Below are 16,092 nucleotides of genomic sequence, written 5' to 3' on the forward strand. Positions count from 1 at the left end.
AACAAAATATTCCCATTGTGTTTTCTGCAGAAGCTCATTATTGTGCTTCGCTTTGTGTCAGGACCATATAAGGTTTTTTCCCCCTAGGTAAGGTTTCTTCTGTCCTTTGTAGAGATCGCCTTACGAAAAATGAGACTATTCCCCATGGGTCGCATGGGGAGCTGGCCATGCTGCAAAACACTGTTTCTGTCAGTTTGAATTGCATCTCCCTAGGGTGCCGTTTTGCTTTCTTTTAAAGTGGTGCTAATGGCCCAGCCCTGGGGAATCGCCACGGAGTCATTACAGAGCACACAGAACAGAATGCTACAAGGTTGGAACGATGAATGAAATCCAGTAGTTTGATGCAAACAAAATTACCCTTTCCCCTCAGGTGAACAGTTAACAAGGTGACTTTCCCACCCACTGCATGATCCAGAGCTTTGCACTCCTATGTACAGATCAGGCTCCTGTGAAAATAAATGTCCCCATTTGCTAATTGATTTTAAGAGGCTGAGCCCTGCAAAGGCAGCCCAGTGAGGACAACTGTGCATGTGCAGACACCATACATACCTACGCAGGCTCACATAGTAAGAGAGTGGTGCTTGTTGTCGAAATGTTATTCCCTATTATAAACACATCCCTTCTATATCCTCATCAAGTATAACAGCAGCTGCATTCATTCATAAATATATTGCAACGGTCCAAATAATAATAATAATATATTATTATTATAATTATAATTATTATTATTATTATTATTTATACCCCGCCCATCTGGCTGGGTCTCCCCAGCCATTCTGGGCGGCTTCCAACAGAAATATTAAAATACAATAATTTATTAAACATTAAAAGCTTCCCTAAACAGGGGTGCCTTCAGATGTCCTCTAAAAGTCTGGTAGTTGTTTTTCTCTTTGACATCTGATGGGAGGGCGTTCCACAGGGCGGGTGCCACTGCCGAGAAGACCCTCTGCCTGGTTCCCTGTAACTTGGCTTCTCGCAACGAGGGAACCACCAGAAAGCCCTCGGCACTGGACCTCAGTGTCCAGGCAGAACGATGGAGGTGGAAATTTATTCTTGGGGAAAATACACTGCTTATTTCCCAGCTATTGCGAAAGTGATTCGTTTATTACTGCCATTCTGGGCCCTGGGGTTAAATCAATGGTTATCTTCCCAGCTCTGACTGATGTCCAGTGTGCAGTTTGGTTCCATTGGGTTGTCTAAGGGATTGTTTGTTTGGACTGACTCTATGGTCCCCATGCTTTTTTTTTGTATGCAGGCAATAACAACATGGCTTCCTGAAAATGTTGAAACAAAGCGGGGTGGGGAATCCTTGGTAATCCAAGTATATGATGTTGAGTGGATCATGCCATCTACATGTCTGTTGGCCCATCCCATCTTACACTGAACTTCATTCAACAAGGATTTTACCATGAATCGACCACAAAATCTATCATGGAAAGCAGTACTGTCTGAATTCTTCTAAGGGTAGTGTATTACAACTTTGCTTTAATCCATTTCTCTGTTTGAGCAGGATCATAATTTCTAACCTTAGGAGAATTCAGACAAGGATCCCACCCACTAAGAATCCTTTATCATGTAACTTATTGTGTAATGTACCAGGCAGATTTCCTCCAAATGGGACCAACAAATTCAACCATGTTAAATAGCCAAGCTGAAGGAGTAAGCACATACCGTCATATTGTAACAGTCATGGGTCTGTGTATTTGGATCTGTGACTTGAAACGAACCAACGGGGATGTTCTTATCAACGTCTCGGGCTTGTAGCATAAACCATTTAAACCCTGATGCTCCTTGTATGTCGACTGGAGAAACACAGAACACGAGAATCATAAGTGTAGCATATTTGGCATTCTGTTTCAATAGCACTGACAATAATACATATATGGATGGTTGGGTTACCCTCACTTACGCCTCTCCACATTGCCTTAATTTCAGTAATATGGGACATTTTTAGCTACCGTAGCTAAATCCATAATATTTCTATTAAAAGCAGAAATAGGAGTTATGCAAGGTATTTTCTGGTTTCCAAATTCCATTCTGGCAAAAAGACCGATGATGGTATGGAGAAAATTCCCTGCTCTACAAGGTGTCCACTACATATCAGTCGTTTACCAGAAGACTACAGAAGCACTATCATGAGTAATTTAAAACAGCCATTTTACAGAAGCATCTCTATAACACCCATTTTGCATGCACAGGTTGTAAAAGCAGGAAAAATATGGACGCTTTCAGCGAATTAAAGTTATAGTCTATTTTGCTATAGTAATTTGGCATACACACCAACAAGTTGGTCTCATAAGACACATTACCTTTTCATAACTCACCATCCATCTTATTCCAGTCACCTTCTTTCCAAGAAAGTGTTCAGAATAAGAAGGATGGCGAACTATAGCAAAATTCACAGAGAAAGAGAGGACACTTATGTAACATACCTTTCATTTCACTTCCTGGGTCGTACACCTCCGATGGCACAGAAATGGAATAGGGCAATTCAGATTCCTGAGGCTGAGTTGGGTCGTCGGGCAACAGAGTTCCACAATCTATTGAAAAATTCTTGTACGTAACGCTGAAGACTCTTGACACGAAGACGCCACAGAGCAGAAACACAACCAAGTGGCACCTCTCCATCTTGAGGAGGAACAGAGAACAAGAAATAGGTGAGCAGAAGACTAGTGACCAAAGCAGTAAGCAAACACAGGCATGACTCTCATAGTAGCCAACCTCTTGGGTTAAAGCACAAGGTGATGTCATTCTGATACACTACAGTACACCTGGAGTCCACCATGGGCCAAGGCAATTTTGGCAGTAAGTAAAGGGCTGGAGTGGAAGCTGTCATTTTATTGAGGGACCCAAGGAAACATAGAGAAGTTTACCAAGCAGAGACAGTATGATCTCATTACAACAGCTTCAACCTCAGACTGAGTCCTACCAGAACCTTTCTGGTCTAGCTTGTGTTCAGAGCAAGCTTGAATCCTACATAACATCTCATCTGGAACTAGTCCAGATTCTAGTATCCTAGAACCACTAGGAAAACACGGAGTGTGCTATGTCAGTTGTGGTACCTTGCATTGCATGTTGGCCACTCACATTACAAGATGATGATAACAAAACACCCTGCAAAGGCATCATCTTTCAGATGGCTCACCTGTATGCAATATCTATTCTGCATAGCCATCAAGCCTGACTGTCCTGATTAAGAAGGTGGCTGAGGGTGTTTTCATACGTTGAGTTTAAATTGGCTTGCCCTGAAATCAATGCCTAATGTGAATGCAAAACTGGCAATGATCAGAACAGGCATTCGATTTCTCCTTCTCAGCTTATTGCCTTTGAACAATGGCACAAATGGTGCACGAAGGCTTCAATGCACATTTGATTTCCTTGTGTGCAGTCTTAAGACATATTGACTTAATCGACACAAAACTACCGTATATTAAATTCAAAATGAGGAATAGCCGGCTACGTTATTCTTTGTAATGGAGTTAAGAATAAGGTTCAGAAGTTATAAAGGACAGAAAAGCATGAAAATCAGTTATGATGATGATGCACAAAAAGCTGGTATCATTTTAGGTTTTTATCATCTAAGCCAATGCTAAGCAACTGTAAAACTTCATTGTGTATAATTCTAGACAATGAAAATGAATGAGCATTTTCTGCCTCAATGAAAAATGTATCAGTTTTCAGCTATTTTGAAAGGATCTCAGCCAAAAAGGGGAAACAACTGATCCCAACAGCCACCAAAGATATTGCAAGCAGCAAATTGAGCAATACATAAAAAATATGTGAATTTTATTAAATTAAATAATCAATATTAAGGGGAAAGAAAAGCAGCAAATGTAGTAGCAGTTTAACTAGAAGATAGAAATGGGATCTGCTCAGTGGGCCAAATCCCTAATTTCCGCACCCCCAGTGAATCACCTTTGACAGCTGAGCAGAACGACTCCCCAGTTATTATTATTAATAATAATAATACTTCTATACCTGAAATCACCAGCCATCATAATGCCACCAGGTGATTGACACATGTCAAATTCAAAGCAACTACCGATCAACCGAAGCCCATTTGTGAGAAGTGATTTGGATTCAACTGTGTGCATCTTTTTACCCCAAGAAGGTTTTGTAAGAGAGGCTGGACAGGAATTCTTTTAAAGAATGCTGTGGTTTCATGACAGCCTTCTCTAAGCTGTGAATCACATGGCCTTAACAATTATGACTGCTTTCACCTTTTGCATCATATGTGCAGTAAATCTACTGAAATCTTTTAACACATAGATCCTTAGAAAGCAACCCAACCTTATGTTTCACCTTAAGTGAACAATCCTCTTTTCTGTTGTCCTGATTCTTATTTATGAGGACTCACAGCAGCTGAGAACCTGTACTGACACGTTTGATTCAGAACTCAGGGCACATTAATTTCCTTTAAAGGATTCCATTCATACTCAGCATAGCCTGACCCTTCCCATACCCACTGGAAAGCTACTCTTACATCCTTCATTTAATACTCTTCAGAACATGGAAGAGGGGGACATTTGCAGGGCCTGACAATGAGCATAGCCACACTTCCTCTTGTCCTGCTGCTTCCCTCCCTCCACCGGGGGAAACCACTCAATCAGAGCAAATGGCAATTCGGGTTTTCTCCGGATTGTTGTTTGCTCTGAGTTAGCACTAAAGAGTGAGTTTTCCCTGGGAAAGGAGCAGAGCAAGGGGAAAACCATTCAGACTCATGCTTTCTAGGCATAGGAGAAGCAGAAGTGTGGAGAAGCCCAATGTTCAACATTCTGTTGCTTTTTAGGTACAATTTTTCAGGTGGACAGATGGAGAGATCCACATAGGCTTATGGAGGAAGGGGATTTTCCACACGTAGGGCTCATCCACACTTCTGTTTGCCCTGTCCCATTAATTCCCATTCAGTGGGTAAACAGTGAGTTTTGCTGGGGAAAGCAGTGGGACAAAAGAACAACATTAGGACCCATGCCTAGAAAGCAGAAGTGTGGATGAGCCCTTATATAGCATCATAGCTGCCAAGTTTTCCCTTTTCTCGCGAGGAAGCCTATTCAGCATAAGGGAAAATCCCTTTAAAAAAGGGATAACTTGGCAGCTATGTATAGCATACTGGATGTACTCGGTGTTGTATTTATTCATTACATCTCTACAAGCCTGCCACATGGTCCCTAACTGGAGCCTGCATCAATTCCCCTGACTGTCCACATGGCAAAAAAGGGGGGTGGGTGTTTGTTTTTTTTAGCAGGACCTGCATAGGAGACACTGCTTGCCAAGTCCCTGTGCAATGTCCACACAAGGTTCTACGCTTTCAAGGTGGAGAAAAGTTTCCTGAAGCAAAGCGAAAGGAATTCACGCGCCATTGGATCCTATGAAAATCACAAAGCGGCATGTAATTCGGGGTTTTTTTGCACTTAGCAGCAGTATAGAACCACTGTTAAAGGCAAGGGATGTGATGGGTCCAATGAAAAGTGGCTGCAGAGCAAGCTACGGCTCTATGTTATATACGGGAGGGGCGGGCTAAGCCTGCTCCCTAGTGGCCCATGCCCACTTGTGATTCGCTGATTAGGTGATCGGGTGGGACTAGTTATGCAGGCAGCAAGCTTAATCCCAGAGGCTTCCTTTGCTGCCTAGGAAACAGTCCCTGGGACTTCCCATGTCGGATTCCAGTGCGCACGGGAATGGCAGCCTGTAATGGTGCCCATCAGAGAGGGTGAGTGGACATAGAACCAGGGCCGGTGCTAGGGTTTTTTGCGCCCTAGGCGAGATCTCCTTCTGCCCCCCTCTTAATAAAAAATAAAATAAAAAATAAATATAAATAGAAAATAGAAGAAATAGAAATAGAAAATAGGAAAAAAATAAGTGTGGGGGGGAAACAGCTGAGAGGCGCGGCGAGGTGGCCCCAGGCTCGCACTCCACTGTGGCTGTCAGCTTTTGAGCGGCTTCAGGCCGCTCTCCTGAGGCACGCGCGCACCTCAGGATAGCGGCCTGAAGCCGCTCAACAGTGACAGGCATGTCGGAGGCAGCCCCAGGCTCGTGCGAGCCTGGGGCGGCTGCCTCCACTGTGGCTGTCAGCTGTTGAGCAGCTTCAGGCTGCTCTCTGGAGGCACGCGTGCACCTCAGGATAGCGGCCTGAAGCCGCTCAACAGTGACAGTGCGAGCCTGGGGCGGCTGCCTCCACTGTGGCTGTCAGCTGTTGAGCGGCTTCAAGCTGCTCTCCGGAGGCACGCGCGCGCCTCAGGATAGCAGCCCGAAGCCGCTCAACAGGTGACAGGTGCAGTGGAGGGAGCCCCAGGCAGCGACGGCGGGTGGTGGCGGGCAGGCTGGCCAGCGCCCCCTCTAGTTTGGCACCCTAGGTTGCCTAGTTCGCCTAAATGGACGCGCCGGCTCTGCATAGAACCACCGATAAAGACAATGAATGCTATGGATGTCAGTGGGCTGCAGATGGCTTCCATGATATAGCTGAGCAGCAGCAACTTTTCAGGTTCCAAATCATGGGAAAGGGCATGAATAACAAAAACAGAATCATCGTACATGAATCGATCAACAGAAGTAAAGCAGAATCGGATCAGTGAGGGGCATCAACAAGATCTAGGTGGGACCAAGCCCATCTTCTGAGCCCCATTTCGGATATTACAAAGGAGTATGGGTGAGATGTGCTTCCCCATCCTCTGCTTAACACCACTTGGGCAAGTTCAAATCCCAAAGCTAGCAAACAAGATCCATGGACTGCTGTGTTTTAGGTTCACAAGCTTAAGTGACAACAGAAACCAAGCAGCCATGGGAACAAGTCACAGTGTCAGCAGAAAAAGGAGGAGGTTGCAAAGGCTGTGATGAAAGAACTGAGTCATGCCAGGGGAACAGCCCAGGAGGACCTGCTTAAGTTTTGCCGTTGTCACAATCGATGCAAGGTAGTGAGCAATCAGACGCCTGGGGGAACAATGACCATCCCTATGATACAAAAGGGATGGCGACTGTTTCGCTCTCGGATGCCAAGGGAACTCATTCACATGGGATGTTCCGCGTGGATTTATGTTCAGGTATCAGTGTGGTAGGTGTGGTTGCTGGCTTTCCTGTGGGTATATCCACTTGACCCACCTCTAATTAAATCTTAAGTATGGCATGTGGGTGCTGCTCTTTTAAGTGCTGTGATAAACAGCGATTTCGTATGAGCTAGTCTCTGTGTTGTTGAGATCTTTCCCTCTGACTCATAACTCCTAAGTAATGAGCTGCTCTGCTCTGTTCTGAAATGTGGCATTTAAATTGGACAGTTTTGGGGAAATGGGAGCTTTGAAATAATTCTAAACCTGAACTTTGTACTATCTTTCTTTCTTCTTGACCTGGAGGTGAAAAAGCAAAACACAACGTCCCTGACCATAATCAGCTGAAACGACCACTTCATATACTGCGGTTGTTGGTGTGTGTGCTTTTTAGGTGAGTATAACCCAAGATGGTTTAAGAGTACACATAAAAATGTCAAGCGTAAATGTGACAAACGTCAACATCATTTCAGCTGGCGTTTGTTGCATTTTACATGTGCAGTTAGCATTTGCACATTCTGGTCCTGCAGGGACATGTGGGTGGGGCAGGGGACCCTGTGTCCTTGTTTTTTTCTAAGCAATGGGCTGGGCTGGAGGAGAAGCAATTGCCCACTCTACCCAAAATGGAAAGGAGACCCAAGTATGACTGAGAGAGCTTGATTAGCGCATAACTGTTTGGCCATACAGAATTGTACAGAAGGACCAGGTGGCCCTGTGGGTTAAACTAAAGAGCCTAGGGTTTGCCGATCAGAAGGTTGGCGGTTCAAATCCCCGCGACAAGGTGTGCTCCCGTTGCTCGGTCCCAGCTCCTGCCAACCTAGCAGTTCGAAAGCACGTCAAAGTGCAAGTAGATAAATAGGTACCGCTCCAAGGGGGTAGGTAAACAGCATTTCCGTGCGCTGCTCTGGTTCGCCAGAAGTGGCTTTGTCATGCTGGCCACATGACTTGGAAGCTGTACGCCGGCTCCCTTGGCCAATAACGAAAAATGAGCGCCGCAACCCCAGAGTCGGTCACAATTGGACCTAATGGTCAGGGGTCCCTTTACCTTTACCTTACCAGGATATAGCACCCTCTTATATTCCAAATCAAGACGTGGGAAATTATTTCCCTCTGCAAATCCATATGCCTGACCAACTTTCGAGATCACTTCATGAATTTGATGAAATTTTCTGTAGATCTCAAATGTTTTTGCCACAATAAATGTGATAGACTCTTAAGTTCACCTCCAAACGATCGGTATTTTTGTGGTAGGGATTCGATTGCATGGCAGAAATTAAGTCTTGCACAATTAAAATGGATTAAAATGCTCTGGTGCAACAAATCTCCACTCCCTTTTTTTAAAAAAGGTCTTCTTGCAGTTAGGAAAGCAAAGTGCCCCAAAAAGGATAGGATAGTGATTGGTTGGACCCAGGTGGCGCTGTGGTTAAACCACTGAGCCTAGGGCTTGCTGATCAGAAGGTTGGCGGTTCGAATCCCTGTGACGGGGTGAGCTCCCATTGCTTGGTCCCAGCTCCTGCCAACCTAGCAGTTCGAAAGCACGTCAAAGTGCAAGTAGATAAATAGGAACCGCTACAGCGGGAAGGTAAACGGCGTTTCCATGTGCTGCTCTGGTTTGCCAGAAGCGGCTTTGTCATGCTGGCCACATCTCGGCCAATAATGCGAGATGAGCGCGCAACCCCAGAGTCGGTCACGACTGGAGCTAATGGTCAGGGGTCCCTTTTTAGTGATTGGTTGATGGGAAGACATGCAACTTCCCTGCAGGCAAATCAGGGTTGAACGCTCTGTTAAAGGTGGACATTGTATAATCTCCATGCAAGCTTTGTGCCCGCAAATCAGGATGAGTGTTCATTAAACAGGAGTCCGAAGATGCCACAGGCCTTTTGATTATATTTGCTACAACAAGCTCACCCCTATTTTATACCACTGCCAATTCCAGAACCTCAAAATTCTTTGTTGTTCTTTCCAGAACTCTTGAAGAGGCAGGATGTCCCTTGCTCAGTTTTGCTAGGCTGGTTGCTGTGGTAGGTGAGGGTGGCAGCAAGTGGTTTGCTATGTGCTCGCTCTTGCGGAGGACATAGCATTGGGCACGATCTCAGTCACGGGGATGGGGATCCCCATGTTGGGTCTGGAGGTGATGCACCAAGCAACCCATCATAGCTCCCGTGGAGCTCATCCTGGTGTCACTCAACTCAGCTTGCCAGCGGGATCCCGTGCCTGGCTTGCACCATATTGGATCCTCCCCATTGGTTAACTCCCATGACATTCCTCAGCTGGCATTCTGGGATGGGTTTTCTGTGAAAAGAACATCAGACGTTCGCAGCAGAGAACATGCCATGCCAACCCCACAATTACCTTGTGGCCTATTTTAACCCACACGTGTGTTTTGGGTCGTATTGTAGCCTGACCTTATCTCTGGAGCAGCTTAATGTTCCCGCCCCACAACTCCTGCACACCCTCTGCTTTTTCTTGCACCAGCGCCACAAGCCACTTCACCTCAGGGAAATGTCTGTAGATGTTTTCATGGCTGCCATGTCCTTCATCTTCTCAACTTTGTGCACCAATGACCTCAGGTCTATCAACTGCCCTTCACACCACTCAGCCTTATTAAAGCTTTCCCTCTTCTCTCTTTCCCTTTCAGCATCTGCTTTCACATACAAACAAACAAACAAACAAACAAACAAACAAACAAACAAACAACAACAACAACAACACAGCAGCCTTTCCCAGTCAATTTTATTTTGTCAGTAATGCTGCTTGAGGAGGGGCTGCAACCATGGCAGGAAGGAAATATAAAACCAAAACTCCTTTGCACATCGAAACATCCCTGACTTGGGCAACCAGTCAGAGTAAACCTAGACAGCATCTTAAAAAGCAGAGACATCACCTTGCCAACAAAGGTCCGTATAGTTAAAGCTATGGTTTTCCCAATAGTGATGTATGGAAGTGAGAGCTGGACCATAAAGAAGGCTGATCGCCGAAGAATTGATGCTTTTGAATTATGGTGCTGGAGGAGACTCTTGAGAGTCCCATGGACTGCAAGAAGATCAAACCTATCCATTCTTAAGGAAATCAGCCCTGAGTGCTCACTGGAAGGACAGGTCCTGAAGCTGAGACTCCAATACTTTGGCCACCTCATGTCATGAGAAGAGAAGACTCCCTGGAAAAGACCCTGATGTTGGGAAAGATTGAAGGCACAATGAGAAGGGGACGACAGAGGACGAGATGGTTGGACAGTGTTCTTGAAGCTACCAACATGAGTCTGACCAAACTGCGGGAGGCAGTGGAAGACAGGAGTGCCTGGCGTGCTATGGTCCATGGGGTCACAAAGAGTCGGACATGACTAAATGACTAAACAACAACAACAACAACAAAACCTTCTCTCCAGACTTCTACTATATTCTGCCCTCACAATTACAGAGATTGCTGCTGCCCATGCTGGGCAGTGCCAACACGGTCAAAATTAAAGTTGCACTGAGGGACATAAGAACACAAGAAGGACCTGCTGGATCAGGCCAAAAGGACCGTTTGGTCACACATCTTGTTCTCACAGTAGCCCACCAGGTGCCCATGCAAAATCCACTAGCAACTTGAGTGCAACTTGCATTCTCCCTACCTGCAGCTTCCAGCAACTCGTATCCAGAAGGATATTGCCTCTGACAGTGGAGGCAGAACATCGCCACCAGAGTTGGAACCCCAGATTCTCATTTGTTTGCTCCACATGTCTACCAACCCTGGCTCATACAATTAACAGGTGAGGTGGTAAATATATTCTATATCTACAGTCTATGTTCCACTTCAAATTGCATAGCCAGGGGCTGAATGCCCCTCCATATGCAAAGCAAATATTATTATTATTATTATTATTATTTATTAATTTATTATTTATACCCCACCCATCTGGCTGGGTTTAGACACACAAAAGTAGATGTTGGGGGAAATGGCTAAAGAATTGTATTTTCCCTGATATTTTAATTTTGCACGCAGTGATTTTCCTTCCACCCACCCATGGGAAGGCATTCAACCATACAATTACTCCCCCACCCCACCCCTCACAACACACACATTATGAAGTTTTACCACTTCACCTACACCAGTTTCAAACTCGTTTCTCGGGGCCACGCTTCAAAATAAAAAGTTGCTTGTGCCCCACACTGATTTTTATTATTATTGATAAGCAAGACAATGGAAAACACAGCTAAGGTTGCGCTCAGTCTGACTTGATGTCCTTCCTCTCATTTTGAAAAGATCTCTATCCATATTCTGCGAATATAAAAAATAATATTTTGATACTATATTACACTGAACTATTTAAATGTTCCTTTGACAATCCTTAATCTTTCTGCCACACTTGCCATCTTCTCTTGCCACACCAGTCTGGCTTGCCAAACCCTTTGAGAACCACTGACACACAGTTTGCTCAGACTGAGGTCTTAACACAGCTGGAACTAATCCACAAATGGTTGTGTTCTTCCATTATAAAAAAATAAGAATCTTGTGCAAAGATACAAAGTGGATATCCTATGCACAAAGTTATCATGTATATCTTTTGCACAATATTACAAAGGATGTTTGCAGGTAATTGTTATTATTATTTTACTTTTTGATTCAGGCCTGAAAATAAATGTTTACCAAATGAAAAGAAATGTTTTCAGAATTTCAGAAAAAAGTATCAGGGAAGGAAAGAATACAGACATTGATTTTGTCCAAACTGTGCAAATGGGAAATAAATGCTGTACTATTTTGTCCTTGTATTGAAAGCATCCCGAGTCTTATTGGCCTCAACCACACCACTGTCAAATCATTTACCCAAAGCATCATAGCTGCCAAGTTATCCCTTTTTTAAAGGGAAATTCCCTTATGCTGAATAGGCTTCCTCGCGAGAAAAGGGAAAACTTGGCAGCTATGCAAAGCATCCAGCCACTTATAATTTAGCATTACTTGATAGCAATATATATGCTTACATATACAACATTGTTGGGAGCCTCAACTGCAGGCATTAGAAAATTTCATCCCTATGGAGAAAACCTAAATAAGAGCACACTCAAGAAGCAAAAGAAGCCACATGCTTTTTTTGTTTTTGACATTGTCCCAATTGCACATTTCTCAGCCAGATTTCCACCCAGCTTCAGTATTTCTTAGCACAGCACAACCTTTCCCTTTAGGAATGAAATCACTCTAGAATATCCCGTTAAAGCAAACTGCGGTGACAAAGGGAGCAGGTGAAACCTCTCCTCCTCTCCTCCTTCTCCTTCCCACAAATTCCAAGCAACACACCTTGTTTCTGGAGTGCAGATCAGCTGTGAGCAACCCCTGTGGTCAGTGTGCAGCAAGTGTACAGCCCTGGAGTGCAAGAGCTGAGCTAAGAATGGCAAGGAAAGCCTATCAGAGGTGGGTGGATACACCAATCAGAAGCAGGGCGGAGAAAGGAAGCCAGCCAATCACAGACACTGGTATCACCTCCTCAACAATTAGGACATAGCAGGTGGAATCCTCCATCAAAGTGTGGCAATAAGCATTCGCGCTGTTCATGACTCACTCCTTCTCTGACCTTAAAACCACCTGTGTTGAAACTGGTAGGTTTAAAAATGGAGCCTAGGGAGAGATTTGTTTCTAGCCAAGGCTTCTGGTTGGAATCGAAGAGAAGGCAACAGGAAACCCAAGTGTTTACACATTTTGTTGGCATCTCAAATGAAGAATCATTTTGAACTTTTATCTCTAGGCAAGCATCTTACTGTTACTACTGTATTTCTGTGAAATGAAGACTAGGATATATTTCAGCTTCCCCCTTTCTAGTGTCCAAGTTAAAAACTGTGTTTATATTAAGCTGATTGTATGTCATGAAGTCACTTTAGGAAAATTTACCAAAGGATAAATTTCATAGAAAGGAAAGGAAAGGAAGGGAGAAAATTTATATTTACAGGCAACATGACAGAGGCCTATAAACTTTTTTAAAAAAATATATATTGTCAGGCCTAGGGGTTTGCAGACAATGGTTTGCAGATTGCTTTAAACCACAGTTAAGGTTAGCTATGATTTAAAATTGAGTGTGTGGCATGCTGGTGCATGAGGCTAAAATTGTGGCTGTTTCCAGGGGTGGATAAAGTGGGGTGCAGAGGGCGCAGGACGCCCCGGGTGTCACCACTGAGGGGGGTGAAAAAATGCCGGGCAGCATTCTGCAGCGCACCCGAGCCACGCATCTCTCCTGGGAGAGACGCGGTGGCTTGGGCGCACGCAGGCTCCGCGCTGCCCAAACTGTTCGCCCGCTGCCTCCCCCCAGCTGTAGGGTGGCTGAGTGGGAGGAGACAGGCAGACTCTGGAGGCCCCGCCCTCACCCCTCCCTCCGGCACCCGAGTGGCTTCCTCCGCCGCTGGCTGTTTCACTTCTTTCCTACAGTTGTGTTGCTTTCACAAGCTAAACTATGGCTTGGCTTGGGGTTATGTCCAAAACTGGGCTCATGGTTTGTTTCTGCACCCCTCCAAACAAACCATAGTCAGTAATCCAAGAACAAACCTTGGGTATAGATCATAGTTATTTTGCAGAGAGACTAACTACAAAATTTTGAATGTAACACTAGATCAAACCATGGTTTGGCTCCTGAGAGGATATGGGGAGGAGCAAAGCAGTCGTCATGCACCAGTACTCTGCATGTTCACATTTAAACTGTGTTTAACTTGTGCTTTAAAGTGATGTGTAAATTATATTATTAAAGTGATGTGTAAATTACATTTTTATATTTGTATTGAGAAATGTTTTTCTTTCTGACTATCGGTCGAATAAAGTATTTTGATTGATTGAAATTAGGCCAATGTGACCCTGAAAAGGAAATGTTTTTGTTTTTTTGTTTTAAAAAGCTATATTCACTTTGTGGAAAAAATTGCAACAAGTTGTTAAAAAAGAAATCATGATGATCATTAAGAAATGATGCTCCCTCACCCTCAAAAACCCCAATGCTAGGAATTCTAAAGGCATTAAACACAAATAGGTATATAGTTAAGAAAAACAAGGCATGGCTAGAACAAAAAATGTAGAGACCGCAACAAGTTAACTGCAGTTAAGTAATCAAAGATATCAGATTGCCAGCAGTTTCAAAATTAGCTGGCCAAAAAATAAGCAAACCTCCTCCTGCCCAAATGCTACCCAAATCTTCTGAATATTCTTTACTCATGCGAAAAAATTGTTTCCAAGAGTCAAACCCATTTGTTAGCAGAGAGTCACTTTATCTTCATCTGTACCCAAGTGCCTATTTCTCCTTGCAAAAACTAGGATTGCTTCTTTGCCCAAATCCTGCTAGAGGCTGCTAAACATTCATGAATCCGTAGCTGAAATGGGAATTGCATGAGTAAATGGGTGCTACTTATACGATTCCCTAGATCAGGCATCCCCAAACTGCGGCCCTCCAGATGTTTTGGCCTACAACTCCCATGATCCCTAGCTAACAGGACCAGTGGTCGGGGAAGATGGGAATTGTAGTCCAAAACATCTAGAGGGTCAAAGTTTGGTGATGCCTGCCCTAGATCAAGACAACGGCTTGGGAAGGGGTGAGTAGTCGTGTTTGTATTGTGTGGCAGAGGTGGCTTAGTGAAACCCACAAGCCTCCAGCCTCCCCACAAAATATTCCCAAATCATGCCTCTCCTCGTGACCTTCTAAAAGCAAGAGGTAAAAGAGACCATTAGGGTGGAATTCTGCCAATAAACAGCTTAAGGAAGAGGAATACTGAGTTTAATTGCTCTGCCTTGCCAATGTGCTAATTGGAGATAGTCTTGTGGTTCCTGATACACACACAATTGCTTGGGTTGGGGCCGATATTTGGGTGTCCACTTCCGCACTGCCACAAAAGAGGAAGTGCATCACCAAGGGAGAGCACAGGACTGCACACAATTTGCACATGCTAATTTATTTATATATGGGCAAACTTAGAAATAATTCCTCTAATTTAAATACAATGAAGCTCGCCATAGTTGTGTGAGCTGGTCACCTGCCTACTGTCCCGGCACGAATGTCAATAATAATAATAATAATAATAATAATAATAATAATAATAATAATAATAATAAATACCCCACCCATCTCTCTGGGTTGCTCAGGCTGCCCTGGGTGGTTTCCAACACATATAAAAACATAATAAAACATCAAATATCAGAAACTTCCTGAGGTCCAGCAGTAGAAGGGACAGCTTGAAAAGTATTTGGGCGTGCACAGAAAACTATAAATCGCAGCCTAAATTACTGTGTGAAATACTTCTAGCAGCAGACAAGTACATTCACACACTGTCTTAAGGTTAATAAGCCTTTAGGGAAGTAAAGGTGCAACTATTTACCCCACCATTAATTTAATAGAAAACAATAGCATTTTTGGTTCCCAAAATATGTGGCATGCTACATTTCATGGGTAACAGGCTAATCAATTTGATAAAGCTAAGAATTAACAGAACCCATAAGCTTTATAATTATGGCCTAATAACACTCAGGCAATAACTCCTTACACAAGTTCCCTGCTCTGCCTTCTTATGGTTCTTTGCCTTCAAAAATGGACTTGCACCGGACCACCGTTCAAACAGAGGACTTCTTTAAATAGAGCACTGTCTGCTATCGCTCCCATGGAATCACAGATTTTTAGAGTTGGAAGGGAACATAAGGGTTGTCTAGTCCAACCCCCTGCAATGCAGGAATCTTTTGCCCAATGTCGGGCTCGAACCCACGACCCTGAGACTAAGAGTCTCATGCTCTACCAAGTGCACTATCCCAGTCTCTGTCCTCTAACAGGCCCTTTAAATAAAGGATTCTCCTCTATCGAGAAAAACACATGGCCACCCCAGCCTACACATCAAGGTTGGGGAACCTTTGGCACTCCAGATTTGGGTGGACTACGACTCCCATCAGCCAAGGCTATTGACTATGCTGACTGAGGTTGATGGAAGATGTAGTTCTGTAACATGTGGAAGACTGAAGGTTCCCCATCCCAGGTACAGTAAATACTATTTAACTTCTCTCTCTCTCTGTGTGTGTGTGTGTGTGTGTGTGTGTACGGACGGACACACACACACACACACACACA

At 44.2% G+C, this 16,092-nt stretch overlaps 1 protein-coding gene across 12 annotated transcripts in view; it reads right to left on the reverse strand.

The window, feature by feature from the left end:
* The window catches only part of LOC118088317 (hornerin), a 63,609-nt gene extending 51,207 nt beyond the window's left edge, over positions 1-12,402 (reverse strand). For all 12 annotated transcript variants that reach the window (XM_060276704.1, XM_060276711.1, XM_060276707.1 and 9 more), the window contains exons 1-3: positions 12,312-12,402; positions 2,433-2,628; positions 1,672-1,802 (exon numbers count right to left, since the gene is read on the reverse strand). In XM_060276704.1, the coding sequence (XP_060132687.1) occupies positions 1,672-1,802; positions 2,433-2,628 (327 nt within the window). In that variant the 5' untranslated portion in view covers positions 12,312-12,402. The remainder of the gene's footprint in view (positions 1-1,671; positions 1,803-2,432; positions 2,629-12,311) is intronic.
* Positions 12,403-16,092: the final 3,690 nt, after the last annotated feature.

This window comes from Zootoca vivipara, chromosome 7 (assembly GCF_963506605.1).
Source record: "Zootoca vivipara chromosome 7, rZooViv1.1, whole genome shotgun sequence".
Classification (NCBI taxonomy): domain Eukaryota; kingdom Metazoa; phylum Chordata; class Lepidosauria; order Squamata; family Lacertidae; genus Zootoca; species Zootoca vivipara.